The following is a 24456-nucleotide window of genomic DNA, read 5'->3' on the forward strand; positions in this document are numbered from 1 at the left end:
CATATCTGACATACAGACTTAGGCTTCCATATGCTGAGTTGGATGTCCTTTCTAAAATTCTGCTCCATAATTTAGTGATGCAATCTTGGAATTTGTCTAGGTTAGATTTCTATAATGTTGTTTATTTGGCCTACCAGAGTTGAGTTTACATCATATACAATTGGTTTAGAACACCATGGCAAATTTGATTGATAGCTTATAAATATTTGGCCATGTATCCCCAATGTTGAAGGCTTTAAATTGGTTGACGATTTGGAGTAAAGTTATATTCAAAATCTTTGTACTGACATTTAGGGTGCATTTAGTTTTAGGTGGCAAAAATGCATGTAAATAGTGGTGTTTTAATCATTTATGCATGACCTCTTATAATATACTGACAGCATAGAAGTACATGCTCTGTTTGTATGGTGTGTACTTTTACTGCGAGCATGCAAATTGGCAGAGTCTGGGAACAGTGCTCATGTATGTACATAAAATTCTATGATCTATGCATCTTCTTACTGCCATCTAGACATGGGCATTTACTCCAGGTTCCAAGGATTTTGCTCTGATAGTTTGTATCCAGCATATTCTGTTTGGTGCTACGTGATCAGTGAGTTGACAACACATATACAAGTAGGACTCTTCGTTTTGCATTCATTACTTGGTGTATTTATTGACCCCTGATGCAGACGCTTTTTAGCGTCGAAACACGGCCTGTGTCGGGTCGCTATCTCTGATATAATAAAGACTGTTGGACTCACGTCTCCAGTGGTGAATCGTCTATTAGTCTCTACTTTTGCCTTCTCCAAGGTTTGGGCAGACATATTTTGGATAGGACATCTTCTGTGGAATAGCTGCCATTGCAGATTTGTGACTATATGGAAAGGCAGTTAAGTGTAGTTATTTGAACAGGTATATATGGTTGGGGGGGGGGGGGGGGGCTGGAGAAGGAATGCTGGAAGAAAGTGTTGGAGTAGGTTCTATTGACAACGGGGTTCATTTTAATGCTGGGGGATTTTTTTAAAATGCTATAATGTAATATGATTAGGGAGAATTTGTTTTAATGTACTTTGGTTAGGGAGGCTGAAATGTACTACTACTACTACTTAACATTTCTAGAGCGCTACTAGGGTTTCGCAGCGCTGTACAAATTAACGAATAAGGACGGTCCCTGCTCAGAAGAGCTTACAATCTAAAGGACGAAATGTCAAGTTGGGGTAGATGAGATTTCCTGAGAAGAGATGTAGTGATTAGGTGCCGAAGGCGACATTGAAGAGGTGGGCTTTGAGCAATGATTTGAAGATGGGTATGGAGGGGGCCCGGCGTATGGGCTCAGGGAGCTTGTTCCAAGCATGGGGAGAGGCGAGGCAGAAAGGGCGAAGCCTAGAGTTGGCGGTGGTGGAGAAGGGTACTGAAAGGAGGGATTTGTCTTGAGAGCGGAGGTTACGGGTGGGGATGTAAGGGGAGATGAGGGTAGAGAGGTAAGGAGGGGCTGCAGATTGAGTGCATTTGTAGGTGAGTAGGAGAAGCTTGAACTGTATTCGGTATCTGATCGGAAGCCAGTGAAGTGACTTGAGGAGAGGGGTGATATGAGTATATCGGTTAAGGCGGAAGATAAGACGTGCGGCAGAGTTCTGAATGGACTGAAGGGGGGATAGATGGCTAAGTGGGAGGCCGGTGAGGAGTAGGTTGCAGTAGTCAAGGCGAGAGGTAATGAGAGAGTGGATGAGAGTTCGGGTGGTGTGCTCGGAGAGGAAGGGGCGAATTTTGCTAATGTTATAGAGTACTTATTTATTCTGGATCGCTTTGGGTCTGATGATGCAGTTGATAAGTAGAAGTAAATAAAATATGAGCTAACCACTAACAAATAAAACTCATTCATATCCCTGATAAAGAAGGCTTCTGATGACCTGTACAAGACTGCCAATGTATCCTTCAATTTTCAAAAAGTTCACAGAACAAGGGACATCAATTTTTATACAACATGACAATTAAAGGAGTTTTTACATTGCTTTCTTGACGAATAAAACATCACCAGTTCTGAATATATATACTTGAAGTAACCTCTCGTCAAAGTTGATGACTTTCTTCAGCATCACTGATGACACTGGCAGAGATTTTCTACCTCATACTCTCAGAACATCACTGCTTTTCCATGTGAATTGTTATATCAGTATACATTTACCTCTATGAACAATGTCATTTTTATGACACCAGTGAATGGCCTTGATTAATTGGTAGATATAATTCTTTACTTTTTCTGGTGTAACTCCATTTGGCATTTCTTCAAGCAATTCCAGCATATTCTAAATGACAAAAGAAGAAATTACCACCATTCCATGTAATACGGTTATACTTTATTTTTCTAATCACTAATAGAAAAAGCTACTCCGTGCCATGAAGATGCAAGGGTTTTATCTTTCTCTCTAAGTTTTGTCAGGCAAATTAAGCTATGCCCAGAATGCTTCAAGGGATCTAGATGGACTGACTTTAGCACATAAGTCAATTTAGTAACTCAAATTAGAGAAATCTAACGAAAAGCAAGTTTCCTTTCAGAAATCTTATTTCCATTATATACAGAAGTGCTTTATTCATTTGAGGACACAGAATACAATCATCTCAGTATCCATTAAAGCAGAGGGTGCAGAATAGAGTCTTTGGTGCCAGAAATATTTTGTATAAAATCAACATAAGGTCACAACTTTCTTGCCCTTTGCGCTGCAATATAAGTATTGAGTTGGATATTTTCTAAGGCTTAGGAGCAAGAATTCTGATCATAGCTTTTGATTCATGAATAGAAGATAGCTGATGATTAAATTATGAATCTCTTCATGATTACGGAACACTATTAAGAGTGCAATTTCAAAAGTATTTCTGCAGGAAAATAGTGCATTATCTGTGGAAAAGGGATTTTACAAAAAATATTTATCCAATATGCAGGTAGAATCATGTGCATATTATCCACAATGGTGTTCCCAGGATTGGGATCAAAGTGAGTTCTCACTTGTATTTATACTTTTGAAAATTCAAGCATATTCAAATTAACCCAGAAAGTCTGTGTGCTCCAAAGCTCTGGGGTAAAAATAAATAATTTTCAAAGTAGAAGAATGTGCATGCTTTCACTTTGAAAATTTCGTATCACAAATTGCACACTTCAGAGAGAACAACAGTACCAAAAAGAAACAATATTCTTTTTGATACTGTTGTTCTCTCTGAAGTGTGCAGTGGTATCTTTCACCTATACATCAGGTCTTTGTCTAGCCAAGAAACTCAATGTATTTGTTTCTACTTCCGAGCAGCCTTTCCAAAAATAAAATGCTCAAGGTGACTGTGCTGGAGTTCACTTAAGCCCAAATCAGCCTGGGTTTAACTAACCACTTGTTCTTTCACAAAACAAGTAATCACTTACTTTTTCCACATACTCAAAGACCAAGTACAGTTTTCCTCTTCTTCTAAAAGCTTCTTTTAGCTCCACTATGTTTTCTTGTTTCAAGGTACGTAACATTTTAAGCTCACGCAATGTCGTTTCCTTGACCTCTTCATTTTCTAGGGTTGAAAAATGATCATGAAATAGGGCGCTAAACATCAAATTTTATAGTTGTGAGTTTGCAGGGAAGCACTATGCTGAAGATGTAGTACAGGAGTTTGATCACTCAAGGTTGATTCTTCTAGCCAATGCTCGTTCTGTGATTCTATATGTATTACAACTTCCATGCTTTCAAACAGACTGAAATCTCTAGCAGCATGCATAATATACTTGCAATAATTATTTTGTACTTTTAATATGAGTAACCAAGTGTTTTCACAACTCTGTAGTTACATAAAGTCAAAAATATTTGTTTCACATGTATACCCACACATGGATGCCTTCTATTACACTACCTAAATCCAATCCATATTGTATGCTATAGCCTGACTCCCATATACACACACATCTGATTATTACATTTGATTAGTTATACATGCTAATGCATTTACACACATCTCATAATATTTCCCCCTTGGTTATTATAACCTCCTGTCCCTTCTCTATCTCTTATATCACTTTTTCACCAAACTGCTCCTAAAACTCCATTCTTCCAGGCTCTCATCCTTCCGCATTTGTTTCTACTACTACTACTACTATTAAATATTTCTATAGCGCTACTAGACTTACGCAGCGCTGTACAAATTAACATGAAAAGACAGTCCCTGCTCAACAGAGCTTACAATCTAAATTTCTTGGCTCCCATTCTCCTTCCTTAACCCACTGGCCCCTAGCCTTTCCCTTGCCCCCTGCTCATAGTCTCCCTATTTCTCCCTCTGTTGTTTTCTGGCCTTCTTTTGGCTTCTACCTCCTCCCCTCATTCATCAAGATTCTCTCTCTCCCTCACTCCCTATCCCTTACCACTCCCTAAGGCTCTTAATACCTTCTCTTTGCCTCCTATCCCTTCCCATCTCAAATGGCACCAGTATTTTCACACAGAGGCCAAGTGAAACAAGCTAGAGGTCAAATGAATAAAAACAGCCTGTTTCTCCCATTCCCCTCCCCCCCTCACAGAACTGGGACCAATAACTGAAGCCCTACAGTAATCTGAATAGCAGCTACTTCTTTGTGATATTGGACCCGACAATCTTTGCCTTCCTAAAGTCTCAGTAATCACCAGTGGCGTTCCGTGGTTCACTTCCACCCAGGGCGGATCACTGCTGCGTGCACCTCCCCCCCCCCAGCCACAGGGCAACACGGCACACACACACACACCCCCGGCGTGACCCAGGCGACACGGCACCCCCCCCCCTCAGTCCCCACCTGTGTTGCCAACTCCGTCCTCGAGCGACTCTGCACTTCAGATTTAAAAAAAATCGTTACTCTCTCTGTCCCGCCCTCTGATGTAACGTCCTATTTCCTCGAGGGCAGGACAGAGAGAGTAAGGGAAGGGCCAACGAGGCGATTTCTTCTTTTACTGAAGTGCAGACGCGAGGCGCCGCACCACACAGCTGCCGGGTGAATGGAGCTGGACTCGCCAGCAGAGCACCCCCCCACCCGTTGACACCCGGGGCGGACCGCCCCCACCGCCCTGCCCTTGGTACACCACTGGTAATGACAATATGGAGATGTTCTTACACCAGTTTAGGCATGACCAGCTTAGTCCTGTTGGAAATGTGGCATAAGCATAGAATTACTTTACTGCAAGACTAGGTCTGACCAACACTGGTTGCGCTTAAGCCGTGGTTTCAGCAGGGGATTATTTTTCCACAGAACCAGACCTAATAAACTGGGACCCTCTAGCTATAGCACAGCACAGAGTTCTTTTTGCTCTTTCAGTTTTATTGCTATGCCGTCTTAAATAATTATTATTTCCATTTTCAAAAATTGTACTTAACAGCATGCTTCCGGTGGTTTTCCGGCTTCTACATCTGAATTGTAAGCAAGCAATTGTTGCCAGCCTACTATTCAGCCAATTTATTCTTGATTATTTGACATCAAACTGAGAATTCTATTTAGCTTACAATATGTAACACTCCAATAGCACCAGCAGCCTCCCCTCCACAAGATTTACAGGCTATTTTTATTCAACACAGGTCTACCATGTCTTGTGTTCTTGATAAATTCCACATAAAATCCTTAAGCAATCCAGCTATTCATGCAAAAAATAAAAAATACAGATACAAATAAAAGCCATTACCTTCACTGTCTTTGAATTTCTTTATAGCCACAATTTCTTTTGTTTCCTAAAAAAAAAAAAACAGAAAACAAAAAGAAAAATATTAATAAAGGTGGCAGCACATATTTCATTAAAAGTTTATCTCGGATAAGAGGATAATTGCAGTGGCCACCAAGGGAGGGTGTTGGAGAAAAACCTGGTACCTATCCTCAACTGCAGGAAAAGCTCTTGCAAAATGAAAGGTAAAATTAGTTCTTACCTGATAATTTTCTTTCCATTAGTCCCATTAGATCAATCCAGAGACTTGTGGGTTATGTCCCTCAACCAGCAGGTGGAGCTAGTGAGAACTCCGAAGTTCGCCACGTGGGCATGTGCAGCCAGCTTAACTTCAGTATGAACGAAGTAGAGACATCACCAGTCTGAGAGACTACATTACCTTTCGCAAGGCACTAAAAACGCATCTGTTTACCAAAGCATTTTCTCCGGGAACAATATAGGACTATCGCCTCTGCCAGCTGGCATATGTGGATCCTGTTTAGACCTATTCCTTTGTACTGTTATATGTAAAGTATCCTTTCTTTCTTGCCCTTCTACTCTACTATTCTCATTTGTATCTGATATCACCCGGAGTTCTCTCTCCGGTTTATGTAAGCCACATTGAGCCTGCATGTCTGTGGGGATAATGTGGGGTATAAATACCTTAATAAATAAATAAATAAACAAACGATACCAAAGCAGTAATAGAACATCATCCTGGAAAATACCACACTCTCCTACCTCTCCGACAGCAGCCTGTGTTTTGAGGGAAAACCCCTCCAAAGCTGCCAATTAACCAAAGAACTCTTCTTTTTTTTTTTTTTTTAAACGCCTAGACTAACAGAGGAACGTGAACAGAACCAACAAACCCAACACGAACGATCACAGAACAGTCGAAACTGAATCCCAGGGAAGGCCTCTGGATAGATCTGATGGGACTAATGGAAAGAAAATTATCAGGTAAGAACTAATTTTACCTTCCATTACGTCCCCAGATTAATCCAGAGACTTGTGGAATGTACCAAAGCAGTCCTCAAGTAGGGCGGGACTGAACTCCTCCGGAAGCTAACACAGAGGCACAGAAGGCCGCGTCCCGACGCGCCGCAACATCTAGCCAGTAATGCTTGGAAAAGGTGTGCACCGACGCCCAAGTAGCTGCTCTACAAATGTCTTCCAACAGCACCAGCCAGTACTCTGCAAAGGAAGTGGCTTGAGCTCTAGTCGAGTGCGCGCCAACCTGCAGAGGAGGCGAATTCCTCGAGGACAGGTAAGCCGATGTAATCGCCTCCCGAAGCCACCTGGTGACCGTGGCTTTGGAGGTCATTTCCCACTTCTTATGCCCAGTAAAAAGCACAAAAAGGTGATCTGACCGACGGAAAGAATTAGTAGCCTCCAAATAGTGAATCAGAACCCGTCTGACATCTAAACACCGTAACTCCCCAAAATCATTAGGGCTGGTAAAACTACCTCCTGGTTAACGTGAAAACGAGTCACCATCTTCGGCAGAAAGGAAGGAACCGTCCGAATCGACACTCCTGCTTCCAAAAAACAAAGAAATGGATCTCTGTACGACAGAGCCTAAAGCTTTGACACTCTTTCTAGCAGAAGCCATCGCCACCAGAAACACCGTCTTCAAAGTAAGATCTTTCAAGGACGTTTTACCCAGGGGCTCAAAAGGAGGATGCTGCAAGGCTCGCAGCACCAGGTTCAAATTCCATTCCATTCCGGCAAAACCGGAGACCGAGGAGGTCTAACAAGGTTGGCGCCCCGGAGAAAATGAACCACGTCTGGATGAGAAACCAACGAGCCACCGCAGACACGGTCTCGGAAACAGGACAAGGCCGCCACTTGGACCTTTAGAGAGCTCAAGGAGAGTGCCTTATCTAGTCCCTCTTGCAAGAAGGCCAAGATAGACGCGAGCGGAGCCGACTCCGCTGATATCCCTGACAATGAACACCAAGAGACAAACGTTTGCCAGACTCTCGCGCAAGCGGGAAATGTGGAACGCTTGCGCACCTGCAGCATGGTAACAATTACAGACTCGGGATAGCCTTTTTGCCTGAGACGCGTCCTTTCAATAGCCAAGCCGTAAGCCCAAAGGGGGTGGGATCCTCTATCACCACCGGTCCCTGAATCAAAAGATCGGAGATTTTCGACAAGGGCAATGGATCATCTATCAGCAGACGAACTAGATCCGCGTACCAAGGACGCCTGGGCCAATCCGGGGCCACCAGAATTACTGCTCCCGGATGATGCGCAATCCTGCCAATCACCCGTCCGATCATGGGTCACGGAGGAAAAACGTACAGCAGGTCCTGCAGCCACTGCTGCAGTAGCACGTCTACGTCCTCGGATCCGAACTCCTTGCCCCTGCTGAAAAACCGGGGCATCTTGGCATTTGAGAAGCGTGCCATCAGATCGATCATCGGAACCACCCAAAGGGACGTGATCTGGTCGAAAGCTGCTCGAGAGAGTTCCCACTCCCCACATCCAGCTGGTTCTGGCTGAGGAAATCCGCTTGTACATTCAGGACTCCCGCGATGTGAGCTGCTGACAAGAGCGAGAGATGCTTCTCCGCCCAAAGGCAGAGGGTAGAGGCTTCCGCCGCCAACTGAGCACTCCTGGTTCCCCCCTGCCGGTTGACATATGCTACTGCTGTTGCACTGTCGCACAGAACTCGGACCAACTGGTTCCGAACTAATGCCTCGAAGGCTTGAAGCGATAGGTGAATCGCCAGCAACTCCAAGAGATTGATTGGCAACCGTGACTCCATCAGAATCCAGACGCCCTGTGCCGTCCGGCCGAGACAGCGAGCCCCCCAGCCCAACAGACTGGCATCCATCGTCACTACCAGCCACTGCGGAGTGGCGAGAGGCATGCCGCGTTGAAGATTCTCCGGCAGGAGCCACAAGCGCATGGCGAAGCGAGCCCGTGCCGTCCAAAGAAGCAAGGGGAAGATGCTGTATCTAGAACAGGGTGGGGAGGGAAGCAAGGGGAAGATGCTGTACCTAGAGCAGGGTGGGGAGGGAAGCAAGGGGAAGATGCTGTACCTAGAGCAGGGTGGGGAGGGAAGCAAGCAAGGGGAAGATGCTGTACCTAAAGCAGGGTGGGGAGGAAAGCAAGGGGAAGATGCTGTACCTGGACCAGGGTTGGGAGGGAAGCAAGGGAAAGATGCTGTACCTAAAGCAGGGTGGGGAGGGAAGCAAAGGGAAGATGCTGCACCTAGAGCAGGGTGGGGAGGGAAGCAAGGGGGAGATGGTGGACATCGGCGGGGAAGGAAGGTCGGAGGAGATGCTGGACATGGGCGGGGAAGGAAGGTCGGAGGAGATGCTGGACATGGGCGGGGAGGGAAGCTTGGGGGAGATGCTAAACACTGATGTTTCCTCTAACATGTGGCAGTCCACCAGCATTATCATCATCAAGATGGTGCAGCAATATCACAGTTTCAATTGCAAAGGGCAGGCGAGTTCTGCAGAATTCCCAGTGGACCTTCCTGAATGATACTGTGCTATTATTAGAAATATGCAATCTGTCCCTAAAATCGAGTGTAATACCGGAAGACTGGAGGGTAGCCAATGTTACTCCGATTTTTAAGAAGGGTTCCAGAGGAGATCCGGGAAATTATAGACCGGTGAGTCTGACGTCGGTGCCGGGCAAGATGGTGGAGGCTATTATTAAGAATAAAATTGCAGAGCATATACAAAAACATGGACTGATGAGACAAAGTCAGCACGGATTTAGTGAAGGGAAGTCTTGCCTCACCAATCTAATGCATTTTTTTGAGGGGGTAAGCAAACATGTGGACAATGGGGAGCCGGTTGATATTGTATATCTGGATTTTCAGAAGGCATTTGACAAAGTGCCGCACGAAAGACTCCTGAAGAAATTGCAGAGTCATGGAATCGGAGGTAGGGTATTATTATGGATTAAGAACTGGTTGAAAGATAGGAAGCAGAGAGTAGGATTGCGTGGCCAGTATTCTCAGTGGAGGAGGGTAGTTAGTGGGGTCCCGCAGGGGTCTGTGCTGGGTCCGTTGCTTTTTAATGTATTTATAAATGACCTAGAGATGGGAATAACTAGTGAGGTAATTAAATTCGCCGATGACACAAAATTATTCAGGGTCGTCAAGTCGCAGGAGGAATGTGAACGATTACAGGAGGACCTTGCGAGACTGGGAGAATGGGCGTGCAAGTGGCAGATGAAGTTCAATGTTGACAAGTGCAAAGTGATGCATGTGGGTAAGAGGAACCCGAATTATAGCTACGTCTTGCAAGGTTCCACGTTAGGAGTTACAGATCAAGAAAGGGATCTGGGTGTCGTCGTCGATGATACGCTGAAACCTTCTGCTCAGTGTGCTGCTGCGGCTAGGAAAGCGAATAGAATGTTGGGTGTTATTAGGAAGGGTATGGAGTCCAGGTGTGCGGATGTTATAATGCCGTTGTATCGCTCCATGGTGCGACCGCACCTGGAGTATTGTGTTCAGTACTGGTCTCCGTATCTCAAAAAAGATATAGTAGAATTGGAAAAGGTACAGCGAAGGGCGACGAAAATGATAGTGGGGATGGGACGACTTTCCTATGAAGAGAGGCTGAGAAGGCTAGGGCTTTTCAGCTTGGAGAAGAGACGGCTGAGGGGAGATATGATAGAAGTGTATAAAATAATGAGTGGAATGGATTGGGTGGATGTGAAGCGACTGTTCACGCTATCCAAAATACTAGGACTAGAGGGCATGAGTTGAAGCTACAGTGTGGTAAATTTAAAACGAATCGGAGAAAATTTTTCTTCACCCAACGTGTAATTAGACTCTGGAATTCATTGCCGGAGAACGTGGTACGGGCGGTTAGCTTGACGGAGTTTAAAAAGGGGTTAGATAGATTCCTAAAGGACAAGTCCATAGACCGCTATTAAATGGACTTGGAAAAATTCCGCATTTTTAGGTATAACTTGTCTGGAATGTTTTTACGTTTGGGGAGCGTGCCAGGTGCCCTTGACCTGGATTGGCCACTGTCGGTGACAGGATGCTGGGCTAGATGGACCTTTGGTCTTTCCCAGTATGGCACTACTTATGTACTTATTCCTGCACCATTCTCATTTTAGGAATACAGATAGAGGACTCTTGCACAACTTGGAGAGAATGTTGCTGGAAAATGGGGGAGGGGAGGAGAGATGGAAATATAGGTGGGGATAAAAGACAGAAGAAAAGGCTTGAAGTTAGGAAGGGTTGGCTGATATAGAAGGAACCTGGACTGATGAACCCAGACCCAAATGGGGTAGCAGTGACAGAGTATTGTTCCTGTTCCTACTATATTACCAGGGACCCCAGGTAAGAGCCAGGGTGAGATGTTTAGTGGGGTGTTGGGATAGGGGCTTGTCTCCTGGTGGATCAATTAAGAGGGTGGTCTTTCTGCTTTTAGTGTGTGATGAGGGGATTGTCTTGCAGTCAGGGACTGCAGTATAAGGGATCTTCTTGTTGTCACAGGGTGGGAACAGGGGGTAGTGTACATGGCATGGGAAAGGAATGAAGTGCATCGATGTTGGGAGCAGCAATTTAAAAAAGCTGCTCCTGGTCTCCCTCTCCCACCCATGTGCAGCTTTTGAGAATCACTGTTCCCGCTGGATGTGTCCTGCACATAATTATAACATTTTACAAAAAGGTTTCACGTTTGGCAGAGCCTTTAGTAAAATACCAGGGACCTGTGTATGTTCTAGATGTCTTAATTTCCATCTTATTGTGCTATGCAAAATGGGCCTTCACATGTTCTAGGCTTCAGATTATTTAAATGACTGGGGTCACTAAAAACTTGAGATGTTTCTGTCATATAATTTGCTGATGGAAAATTATATGACAGAAAAGTTTTATATGAAAACTTGGATAAGAGATTAGTCTATTCTATACATTTTCCATCAGCAAATTATAGGACAGAAACATCTCAACCTTTTAGTGACCCCAGTCATTTAAACAGCCTTTATAAAGAACTAGTAAAAAAGGCCCGTTTCTGACACAAATGAAACGGGCGCTAGCAAGGTTTTCCTCGGAGTGTGTATGTTTGGGAGAGTGTATGTGAGAGTGACTGTGTGAGAGTCAGAGTGTAAGTGTGAGTGTGTGTGTGTGAGAGAGAGAGTGAATCTGGGTGTGAGTGTGTTTGTGAGAGTGTGTGTGTGTGAGAATGAGAGTGTGTGCAAGTGTGTATGTGAGACACAGTGTGAGAGAGAGTGTGTGTGTGTGTGTGTGTGTGTGTGTGTGTGTGTGTGCGAGAGAGAGAGAGTGTGTGTGAGACACAGATTCTCTGTGAGAGTGAGTGTATGAGACCAAGCGAGTGTGTGAGTGACTGTGTGGCACATAGAGAGTGAATGTGATACAGTGTGAGACAGAGAGTCAGAGTCAGAAAGACATTGTATATGAGAGAGAGAGTGTGAGCCTTGCCCTCCCAATCCATGCCCATCTGTCCCCTGCCCCTCCATTCATCCTTTTCCAGCAATTCCCCTCTCTCCCTGAGCCCTGCCCTCCCAATCCATTCCCATCCATGCTCCTCTGTCACCTGCCCCCTCCATTCATCCCTATCCAGCAATTCCCCTCTCTCCCTGAGCCCTGTCCTGCAATCCATATCCATCCATGCCCATCTGTCCCCTCCATTCATCCCTATGCAGCAATTCCCCTCTCTCCTTGAGCCCTGCCCTCCCAATCCATGCCCATCCATGCTCCTGTCCCCTGCCCCCTCCATTCATCCCTATCCAGCAATTCCCCTCTCTCCGAGCCCTGCCCTGCAATCCATATCCATCATGCCCATCTGTCCCCTCCATTCATCCCTATCCAGCAATTCCCCTCTCTCCCTGAGCCCTGCCATCTCAATCCTTGGCCATCCATGCTCCTCTGTCCCCTGCCCCCTCCATTCATCATTTTCCAGCAATTCCCCTCTCTCCCTTCCATGACCCCCCCCCTCGCATTCATGCTCTTCTCTCTCCCATGTCCCAGCCTGACCCGCCCTCTTCTCCCCCCCCCCTTCGTATCCATGCCCCCCCTTCGCATCATTGCTGTCGTTTCTCCCCTGCCCTCCCGCTCCCATTGTTCTACTTTACTGGCCACCCTCTTCTCTCCCCCCAACATCCCTTTTTATTTTTTTTTATTTTTAAATTTACCTCCGTGGCGGCGGTTCCGGCAGCGCAGCGTCAAGGAAGGAGGCGGCGCTCCCGACGTCTAGCCTTCCCTTCGCTGTGTTCCGCCTTCTTCTGACGTCATCCTTGACGTCAGAAGAAGGCGGAACACAGCAAAGGGAAGGCTAGAGACGTCGGGAGCGCCGCCTCCTTCCCTGACGCTGCGGTTTGGGTTTTTTTTCTGCCGTCGACGTCATGACGTTTGACGCGAGGGCGGGGCATAGACGGCTGTCAGCCTGGCTGGCTTCACACCACGAATCCACGAACCCTACAGCCAGGGAGTGTTTGAGTGGCTTCAGAACGTTGCCGCCTCCTTCCCTGACGCTGCGGTTTGGGTTTTTTTTCTGCCGTCGACGTCATGACGTTTGACGCGAGGGCGGGGCATAGACGGCTGTCAGCCTGGCTGGCTTCACACCACGAATCCACGAACCCTACAGCCAGGGAGTGTTTGAGTGGCTTCAGAACGTTGTCTTCAGAACGTTCACGGTGCGTTTTATTATATTAGATAGTCAGCCCTGTACAATAATTACTGATCCTAACTTTTATTCTAAAATTATTTTATATCTGTGGTACTTTACACTTGGGGAAAGTTAGCTTCTAAGCAGTAACCCCCCTGAAAATCACCTGTCCCACTAAAGTCACAAAATAAGGAACTTGTTCCTATAAAAAGCCTTCCAGTACATATGTCTACTCTAAATTCAGAACATCAGCTTTGATTGTTTTATTCATTAATGTGGAGTGTCTTGAATATTAAAACAATCATCTCACTGCTTCATTTAATACTTCACAATCAAGATCTGATTTATCTTAACTACCAAAGCAATGTTTGTAAATCACCTGATGAAAAGGGCTTGTGAATTTTATTTTTGTTACATTTGTACCCTGCGCTTTCCCACTCATGGCAGGCTCAATGCGGCTTACATGGGGCAATGGAGGGTTAAGTGACTTGCCCAGAGTCACAAGGAGCTGCCTGTGCCTGAAGTGGGAATTGAACTCAGTTCCTCAGGACCAAAGTCCACCACCCTAACCACTAGGCCACTCCTCCACTGTTGTTACTATTTGAGATTCTACATGGAATGTTGCTATTCCACTAGCAACATTCCAGTCGGCCCTTGCAGATCACCAATGTGGCCGCGCAGGCTTCTGCTTCTGTGAGTCTGACGTCCTGCACATATGTGCAGGACGTCAGACTCACAGAAACAGAAGCCTGCGCAGCCTTCTACATGGAATGTTCCTAGGGGAATAGCAACATTCCATGTAGAATCTCCAATAGTAGCAACATTCCATGTAGAATCTCCAATAGTATCTATTTTGTTTTTGTTACATTTGTACCCCGCGCTTTCCCACTCATGGCAGGCTCAATGCGGCTTACATGGGGCAATTGAGGGTTAAGTGACTTGCCCAGAGTCACAAGGAGCTGCCTGTGCCTGAAGTGGGAATCGAACTCAGTTCCTCAGTTCCCCAGGACCAAAGTCCACCACCCTAACCACTAGGCCACTTGAATGACATAAAAGTCAGTATACAAAAATGTCTACACACTGCAGTGCTATTTTGCCATAGCATGAAAACTACAACTGGCTTTTTCTAGAGAAGACATTTGAATGCGACTCCTTTAGACTTTTCTGGCTCTCAGAGAAAGAGAGGGTGAGGAACAATGAAGAATGCCAATAGGCATATTTTCAAAGCACTTTGGGAGGCTAGGTTCCATAGGTTTCTATGGAACTTTGGGAGGCTAAGTGCTTTGAAAATGAGCTTGCAAGTGTACTAGTATGCTAATTAAATTGCAACCATGGCCTAAAAATGCTCCACGGCCCTCCATATAAATTCTTCAGAAATACAAATCCATAAAAGAGTCTCAGATGTTTAGACAGTAAGCTCTGTTAACTCCCATTCAGAAATATTACCAAAGACCTTCAAAAAGAAAAACAAATATCACTCTTTACAATTAAAAATGTGGCAATATTGAACTCAATGTTACCTGCAAATCTCTATGAAAATCAATGCCTGCAGAACAGGCTGTTAAATGAGGTCCTGAAAATAATTATTCACTGTAAGATGTAGGAAGGAATGCTAAAAACCCCTCATTCCTCAAAGAAAAATTCTATCCTAGTGAAGAACATAAACACATTTGAATCAGAATATATGCATTAGATAGTTTTAAGCCCTCTGGGGACAAGGAAATATCTATTGTACCTGAATCTGACTTGCATTCTACCAAACAGACAAAAACATTGAACATCATCTTTTATAACGTTCTGAAGCTGACTCCCTGGCTTCAGTGAAGGGTTTGAAGCTTCTGAAGCTCAGGCTCCATCTCTGTAAGCTCCGCCCTCGAGTACTTCTGGGTTCATCACAAGCATAAGTGACCAACCACATGAGGTTTCTCGGCTTCAGAATGTTGGAGGTGCATTCTATTAAATAGGATTGGTCAGTTCCTTGAAGCACAGCCAGAGCTCAGAATCCTGCACAGTAATGCTCAGACACCAGAGAGAGAGAGGGGGGGGGGGGGGGGGGGCTGACACCAGAGAGAGAGAGGGAGGGAGGGGGGCCTGACACCAGAGCGGGGAGGGGTGGAGGTATCTCTGTCACACACACACTCTCACAGTCAATGTCTTTCTCTCTCTCACTCTCACACACTGTCTCACACTGTATCACATTCAATCTCTATGTGTCACACAGTCACTCATACACTCAGTCTCATAGAGAGTCTGTGTCTCACACACTCTCACACACATTGTATCTGTGTGAAACACACACTCTCTCTCTCACACACTGTGTCTCACATACGCACTTGCACACACTCTCATTCTCACACACACACTCTCTCTCACAGACACACTTGCACCCAGACGCACTCTCTCTCTCTCTCACACACACACACACACTCGCACATACACTCTCTCAAACATACACACTCCGAGGAAAACCTTGCTAGCGCCCGTTTCATTTGTGTCAGAAATGGGCCTTTTTTACTAGTATACAAATATATAAGAATGTGTTTAATTGTATTAAAGGCATGTATGTCCCAAACCATTAATCCTATTAAATCTGTAGGTTACTACTGCACAAGGAGTGTAAAGAGACCTGCAGCTTTCAAGCCTAAAGTGATGGCACTTCCTGTTTCATCTTTTCCTTCAGGTCATGATCGGAAAAACACTACTGAATACCGATGCTTAGTAAGTTATACTGTATCAGACTTGCACAAACTGGTCCTCTGTAGGTAAGAACAGCGCTCAAAAACACTCATGAAAAGGGGTAAGGGAAGGGAGGGAGAGATGTAGGTCAACTTGGGCAGGGTAGGGAAGGGGAAGATACCAGACACTTGGGTAGGGCACAGGGAAGGGTAAAGGGAGATGCTGGATACCTGAGGGGGAGGAATGGAAGAGATGGAAGGCGGAATGCTCGATAAGGAGGGGAGGGAACGCTAGGGAATGAAAGGGTAAGATGCTGGACAACCTGGATGCGGTAGAGAAAGAAAGGAGGACATACTGGACATCTGAGAAGGGGTAGGGTGGGGAAGGAAAAGGGAAGGGAAGTGCTGGATACCTGAGAGGGGAAGGGAGAAAGGGGACAGGTGATGCCAGACACCTAGGGGAGGGAAAGAGAAGATGCTTGTAACAAGGTACATAGGAAAGGGAAGCAGAGATGCTGGAAATAGGAGAGAAGGGCCTTAAGCTGCTCCTGAAGGGGCACACTTGGCTGAAGGTTTGCTTAGGACATCAGGTACCCTTGGGCTGGCCTTGACGCGATTCACCAATTACTACTTTAAGACTAGGGCACATAGGAGGCAATTCTGCAGCATAAGTGCTAACACTTGTGCACTGATTATGCTCATAAATGATCAAAACAGTAGCATTTATGCATGTATGTGTGCACATATATGAAGAACTACCAAAATTTTGCCTAAGCTTTATTCTGTAAAAACCCACTTAACTTACATAGTGTATATTTGCAAGGGAGGTGTACACCTGGTTGGAACTTGGGCAAAAAGTGGGCAGGGCTTAAACTTTTGCACATAACTTACAGAGGGGCCCTTTTACAGCACGGCATACGGGCTTACTGCTCGCTCTTCTGGGACTACCGCTGGCCCAACGTGGCCGCTGGCGGTAGTCTCGTCCTGAATGTGCACCATTTCCGGGGAGGGGGGGGGGAAGGTAATCAATAGAAATAAAACAAAATAAAACATGGAAAAGAAAATAAGATGATACCTTTTTTTATTGGACATAACTTAATACATTTCTTGACTAGCTTTCGAAGGTTGCCCTTCTTTGTCAGATCGGAAATAAGCAAATGTTGGTAGATGACAGTATATATGAGTGAAACATCAAAGCATGTTGGTACAGGCATTAATATTGTCTAGATTATTGCAATGTCATCTACATCGGCTTGTCCATAGGTTGGACAAACCTGATTCTAATATGTAAAACAGCAGTCATATGACCAGCAGTAATCTATTTAACACTCAGAACTAAGTCAGGCCCCACAAACAAAAAAGAAATGTACTATGCAGTTAAACCAAATGTATTTTCAAGCCATGATATACAAATTCTTTCTAGATAGCATAATCTGAAGTCTTTGACTATTACTTAAACCTGAAGGGTTTTCCTCCCAATCTCCATGCTGTAAGCCTCTGAAGGTGGATGCAGAATGGGCCCTTTGCTTACGTCTACAATTATTAGTAGCCTGAGGGGGCCTTTTAGTAAGCCCCGTAGGCGCCTACATGCGTCAATTTTGAGTTACTGCTCATCTACTGCGTGGCCCTTGTGGTAATTTCATTTTTGCTGCACGTCCGCTGCGCAAACCGGAAAATAATTTTTATTTTTTGGCACGTGGCAAAAACCGGGCTGTAATCGTCAGTGAACGAGCATAGACGATTACCGCACGGTTACTGGTGTAAGACCTTACCGCTAAGTCAATGGTTGGCGGTAAGGTCTCGGACCCAAAATGGACGCGCTGCAATTTTCATTTTGCCGCACATCCATTTTCGGCAAAAATGTTTAAAAAAGGCAGTTTTTTTTATAGGTGCGCTGAAAAATGATTCTGCACACGCCCAAAACACGCATCTACACTACTGCAGGCCATTTTTCTGCGCACCTTAGTAAAAGGGCCCCTTAATTCTCCATTGTCTCAAGCACAAACTTGGACTGTAAACCCTACAGGTAGAGGGAAAATGCCTATTGTACTGAAATGTAAAACACCTTGAGCTACTACTGAATAGGTGTGACCTAAATCTACATAAATCATTACTGGCAAATGCACTCCTTCCCACACTGCAAATGAACCTATATATTTCAGTTTTGAATTCCTACTCCTCCTATGTCATTTTCATTCATCCAGTCTGCTTGCACATTCAGAAGCTTCATGTGAATTACCAACAGACTGACCACATGTTATTCTTCCATACTGGTACCTTGAATGTCACCTAGATCATTCTTGTAGTCTGTGTTACTTTGTTTTTTTATAAATACACTAGTAAAAAAGGCCCGTTTCTGACACAAATGAAACGGGCGCTAGCAAGGTTTTCCTCAGAGTGTGTATGTTTGAGAGAGTGTATGTGCGAGCGTGTGTGTGTGTGTGTGAGAGAGAGTGAGTCTGGGTGCAAGTGTGTCTGTGAGAGAGAGTGTGTGCGTGAGAATGAGAGTGTGTGCAAGTGCGTATGTGAGACACAGTGTGTGAGAGAGAGAGTGTGTTTCACACAGATACAATGTGTGCGAGAGAGAGTGTGTGAGACACAGACTCTCTGTGAGACTGAGAGGCATATTTTCAAAGCACTTAGCCTTCCAAAGTTCCATAGGTTTCTATGGAACTTTTGAAGGCTAAGTGCTTTGAAAATATGCCTCTGAGTGTATGAGACCAAGAGAGTGTGTGAGTGACTGTTTGACACATAGAGAGTGAATGTGATACAGTGTGAGACATAGAGTGTGTGAGAGACAGTGTGTGAGAGTGAGAGAAAGAAAGACATTGACTGTGAGAGAGAGTGTGTGTGTGACAGAGATACCACCCCCCCCCCCCCCCCCTCTCTCTCTGGTGTCTGAGTGTTACTATGCAGGACGCTGAGCTCTGGCTGTGCTTCAAGGAACTGACCAATCCTATTTAATAGAATGCACCTCCAACATTCTGAAGCCGAGAAACCTCATGTGGTTGGTCACTTCTGCTTGTGACAAACCCGGAAGTACTCGAGGGCGGAGCTTACAGAGATGGAGCCTGAGCTTCAGAAGCTTCAAACCCTTCACTGAAGCCACGAAGTCAGCTTCAGAATGTTGAGGTTGGTTTTTATTATATAGGATATTTCTAGATATTACCTTTACCAATTAAAGTTAAATCCCGAAAAGACAAAATTCTTATGGCTGGGTCTACCTGACTCTATAGAGCCACTACAACAGTCTTCTACTGGCAATAATATTTTTACCTTTGAGTCCTGTTCAAAAATTTTAGGTGTAGAGGTGGATAGCCTTCCGACGTTCTCTATTCAAACTAAATCACTGGTTGCAAAGTCCTTTTATATGTTAAAGAAGCTGGGATCAATGTGAAAATATTTTGAGATACATCAATTTAGATTATTGGTATAGGCATTAATATTGTCTAGACTTGATTATTGCAATGTCATCTACATCGGCTGTTGAAACACTCTGATGAAACGTTTGCAATTTATTCAGAATACAGCTGCAAGATTGATATTCTCAGCTAGAAGATCTGATACAGCAACTTTGCTGTTAAAGGAACTACGTTGGCTGCAAAGGAACTACCATTGGCTGCCAATTATATTGGCGCAGTTTAAGCTCTGCACTTTGTTTTTTTTAATTATGTATGGAAATGCCCCATTATACTTGATTGACTGGGTGATGTTCCTTTGAAATGAGGTTTCCAATAGAACTCGTAACCAAATGCTACTCTGCTTTCCGTCAGTAACACAAATTTAAAAAAACAATGTATGTTTGATTCTTCGATATATTATCAGACAGTGTCGGTGTGGAATTCGTTGCCAATATAGATTCGCAATTTACAGAAATATAGATATATATTTTAAAGAAATTAAAATATATTTATTCAACAAATATTTCCTTTCATGTAATTATAATTATTGTAGCAATTACATTTCTTTCTTTGTAAATTCCTGGATTTTTTTTCTTCCAGTTGTCTTGTATCTGTAATCCACATCGAACTATATTTGGTACTGCTGAATAGAAGAATCGTGTAGCATAGCATAGCATATTATCTGATCTGATTCTCAAATCTGCAATAAATCTGGCTTTACAAAGCTGTCTCAATAATCAAAATAGCTCTGATCTTCAAGATTCACATTCCAGATCAAAGTCCATAGGCGGCTTGATGAGAGTGGCACCTACCCCTGATATTAGCATCTGTTGTAATCTGCTCCTCCTATGGCACGGTCACGTTCCTGGTTATCAACTAAACAAGCATTAAATCTTTGATTTTCCATCGAGGCTTGACATTGTGGGTGAGGGTATAGGTCAACTATTTATAAGCTAATATAACAGGGTTTTAATATAAAATCTGACAGAATAATAGAATTCAGATATATCATGGGAGCAAATAGATGGATATGTCTGAAACATTTAACAAAGTTGAGATTAGCATATATACCCAACTGGGTATTTAAACTTTTGTCCTTTAATGATGCCACATGTTCAGAAATCATGGCCATAAGTATAGGCAGTTATTCAAAGATTATCACATGCGCACACCAGAATAGACAGCCATCACATTGCAAAAGTAAACAACAACTTCTACAGAGTACATCCAAAATTTAATTTTTATTTCCTTATTTCCATCTTCCAAAATGCTAGACAACAGCTATACAGATCAAAAGCACTCCAAAACAAGTAAAGTCAGAAAGAACACAGTTTATACCTAACTGATCAACCACCCTTAGCATTCACCTTTTGGTTTAAAAAGCAAAATCATATCCATGTAAGGTCTGGATAAACAAACTAAAACAAAGTTTAAAGCAAATGCCCATAATATGTAATACGTGGTAGCAATAATGAAATAATGATGGAATTTTATTAAAATTCTATTAACTTTGTATTTCAAATTACTATGTAAGCCGTATTGAGCCTGCATTATGTGGGAAAGCGCGGGGTACAAATGTAATAATAATAATAATATTCACATAGAATGCAGCCTGAGCCAACAGATTTATTTTCCACTGAACATAATTAACTTTGTATGAACTTGGCGGCTAATAGTGTGTTGAACTGGACAATGATGGCACATTTAGACTGACTCTGCACTTCTGCATGAAGGTAGCTCTGCCCTCATTATTCAATATCTGTCTTTAGGGCCATGTTAACTAAGCCACACTGTAGGCGCGCTATCGTTTTTAGTGCGTGATAATACTAGAGACACCCACAGGAATATATGGGCATCTCTAACGTTAGTGCCCGCTAAATTTTAGCACACAGTAAAAATGCTAGCATGTCTTAGTAAACAGGGCTCTTAAATAGTAGTAATAAAAAATATCAAGTGCATTTTTGTAATATACCACTGCAATCCACAAAACAAAAGGAGCAAGTTTCCACATGCCTACTTTTTTCTTTGATGTAGGCACAGGAAAAATGTTTTTTAATGCAATCTAATACTGTTTAATGTGTGATATAAATATCATAAATAAGTAAATAGATAGAAACTCTGTATGTTGAGCACCTGATTCTCATATCGTGTCTGTTTAGTGGTCCTTTACCAGCAGAAAAAAATCACTGCACAACTATAACATATTAGGGTGTCCCTATAACCAGCCACTCTAAATGGCACACTGATTACGATTTATAACAAATTACTACTCTACCTGTGAAAAGTTATTCCATTATTATACTTCCTCCGTCATGTTTGAAAATATAAGTGAGATTAAATAAAAATGCAACCAACAATAAAGAATAACAAAGCAGATGCAGCAGCTCATAGACTTGTTTGCTTTGTTTTGAGTGTATGCTTAATGATGGCTGCATAGGGAACAGGAAACCGTGACTAATCTAATTCACTTCAACGTTTTGACGTCACTTCGTTTCCTGTTTTATTTAGCCTCCTTGGCTAGACCTGAGGGAAGATATGAGGTGAGAAACTGGGAGAGGTATGCTGGACTTGTGGGCGGGCGGGGGAGGAGGAAACAATATTTGTATGCTGGCCGACTAGCTCCATTCAACAACTGGCTCGCAAAATTCAGCAAAATTTAACAACTAGCTCCAGCACACCACTGACTAAACCTCTACTGACATTCTGTATTCTCTCCTCTACCAGTTCAAAAGAAAAAGGACTCCATCTAGGCAGTGGCGTAGCTACAGGTGGGCCTAGGTGGGCTGGGGCCCACCCACTTAGGGTTCAGACCCACCCAACAGTAGCACATGTTTAGCAGTAGCTAGTGGGGATCCTAAGCTCCGCCAGCTGATGGTAACAAAAACGCTACTCTCCAGGATTCTGGCACCTGTGCATGCTCAGTTTTCAGCACATGCCTGCTGCAGACTGCCAAAGTGGAGAGAAGCATTTTCCCAACAGCTGAGATATTTTTTTTGGTGGGAGGGGGAGAACGCTTGGTGCCCACCCACTTCTTGCCTAGGCCCACCCAAAATCTGCTGTCTGGCTACGCCCCTGCATCTAGGTAAACCAAATCTGCAAATATCTGCTTATTTTCCTTGAGGCAGATTTTAGAAAGGATGTGCAGGGGGGAATCCAAATGTCCAAGCCAAGACATGGGGATTTTCCACACTATTTTACAAGAGGCTCTGCAAATGAAAAGCCACTTGTAAAATTGGAGTAGTGTTGCACGCCTATGCTGAATGGAGGTGAGGGTAGGTGACATTTAGTCACACATGTTAATGTTCTTTCCTTGAGTACTGCCACACCAGTCTGACTAAGTAGGCTGTGTCCTCTTTCTACTAGCAGATGGAAGTAGAGATACTGATTCTTCCAGTATCACCACCAGTATGTAGGCTGGTGCTTTCTAAAATTCTCCAGTATGCCCTGCCAGTGCAGCATAATGTCCATAGAACCACACTCATTCTCCATCTCACCAGTGCTGCATAGAAATTTAATCCACACAGTATAAAGAAGCACCATGACAGAGAGAAAGCAGGGAACTCAATGAATTCCTTAAAATAGCAGTCTTCCAGGGCAAGTCACTGACTGGTATGGCAGGACTCAAGGAAAGGAAATTAACAGGTATGACTAAATTTCACCTTCCTTATTGTCTTTAAAATAGCAAGTCATTAACAAAGGAAGTAATTTTTTTGGCAGCTATTTTCCATGAGACAGCTTAGATCCCAACTTGCTATAAGTAACTTGCATGTAGTAGTTCACCCTCCATTATTACTAGGCTTAATTACCTTAATTTTTTCAGGGTTTCCTAAATTTATTAAAATAGTCGCAAGGCTGGTAGGGGGTCTACAGACAAGACACCCAATATTCCCAATGTTATGTAATATACACTGGCTACTGACTACATATCATGTACATTTGAAGGTGCTAATGCCAGTGTTTAAATCTTTGCATATTAGCAGATTTCCTTGTTATGCTCTTCTATGAGCTCCGAGATTGTTGTAACTGGACATTTTTGTTGTCTGATTGTTTTTGTGGTTAAACATGAAAGGCCTAGGCTGTTCTCAGTTGTAGGTCCATTTCTTTGGAATAATTTTCCCCAAGATTGATTATTTAACCTTCCACAAACAAGTAGAGGCATGTTTCATCTAGCTTTTAATCATTATTGGTTTATTTGGGCAGTACTGATTTTATTGTTTTATTATTATTAAGCTGTTATGCTGCTAAATAATTTATTTATTTATAATTTTGTATTCTATTGATGTTTATGTGATGTTGACAATCACTTTGAGCTTTGGTCTAGACAATAGTTAGATAAAATATATGAATGCGGTACTGCCTTCATACATTTTATGTATTTATTTATTGTTACATTTGTACCCCGCGCTTTCCCCACACACTTAATTAGATTGTAAGCTCTGTTGAGCAGGAGCTGTCTCTTCATGTTCAAGTGCACAGTGCTGCGTATGTCTAGTAGCGCTATAGAAATGATAAGTAGTAGCAGTCTTTGGGATTCCGGAATCTTGCTACTCTTTGGGATTCCGGAATCTTGCTACTCTTTGGGATTCCGGAATCTTGCTACTCTTTAGGATTCTGGAATCTTGCTACTCTTTGTCCTTATCCTTTATTTGTCCTGATTAGATTGTAAGCTCTGTCGAGCAGGGACTGTCTCTTCATGTTCAAGTGTACAGCGCTGCGTACGTCTAGTAGCGCTATAGAAATGATAAGTAGTAGTAGTAATATAACAGATTGTAAGTTTCAAGGAGTAGCGACTATCTAATCAATATAAACAGATAGCACATACAATGAAAAACAAGTAAAAGGCTTCAAGATTTAAAATAACTGGTACTAAATTAAGCATACAACTATGATGATTGGGAGTCTGAAAATAATGTAAGAGTTCTGGGTATGAAAGTTGTTGAGAATTAAGATTTCTTGTATAGTGTAAAGTAGTTATGCAATACTGGGCTCAGTCCAAAGAAAAAGGCATACATTCCTCACTCGGTTTCTGCTGTCAGAGATGCACCAAGGCATTCACTACACTCAAACATGCAAGCTCATCACTGCACTTAAATGTCGCAATAATAGC

At 43.4% G+C, this 24456-nt stretch overlaps 1 protein-coding gene across 1 annotated transcript in view; it reads right to left on the reverse strand.

The window, feature by feature from the left end:
• Positions 1–24456, reverse strand: part of CDKL5 (cyclin dependent kinase like 5) — a 384829-nt gene that overhangs the window by 221785 nt on the left and 138588 nt on the right. Inside the window, exons 4-6 of the mRNA XM_030202287.1 lie at positions 5649–5694; positions 3392–3528; positions 2168–2288 (exon numbers count right to left, since the gene is read on the reverse strand). Coding sequence (XP_030058147.1) covers positions 2168–2288; positions 3392–3528; positions 5649–5694 — 304 coding nt within the window. The remainder of the gene's footprint in view (positions 1–2167; positions 2289–3391; positions 3529–5648; positions 5695–24456) is intronic.

The sequence above is a fragment of the Microcaecilia unicolor genome, chromosome 4, assembly GCF_901765095.1.
Source record: "Microcaecilia unicolor chromosome 4, aMicUni1.1, whole genome shotgun sequence".
Taxonomy (NCBI): domain Eukaryota; kingdom Metazoa; phylum Chordata; class Amphibia; order Gymnophiona; family Siphonopidae; genus Microcaecilia; species Microcaecilia unicolor.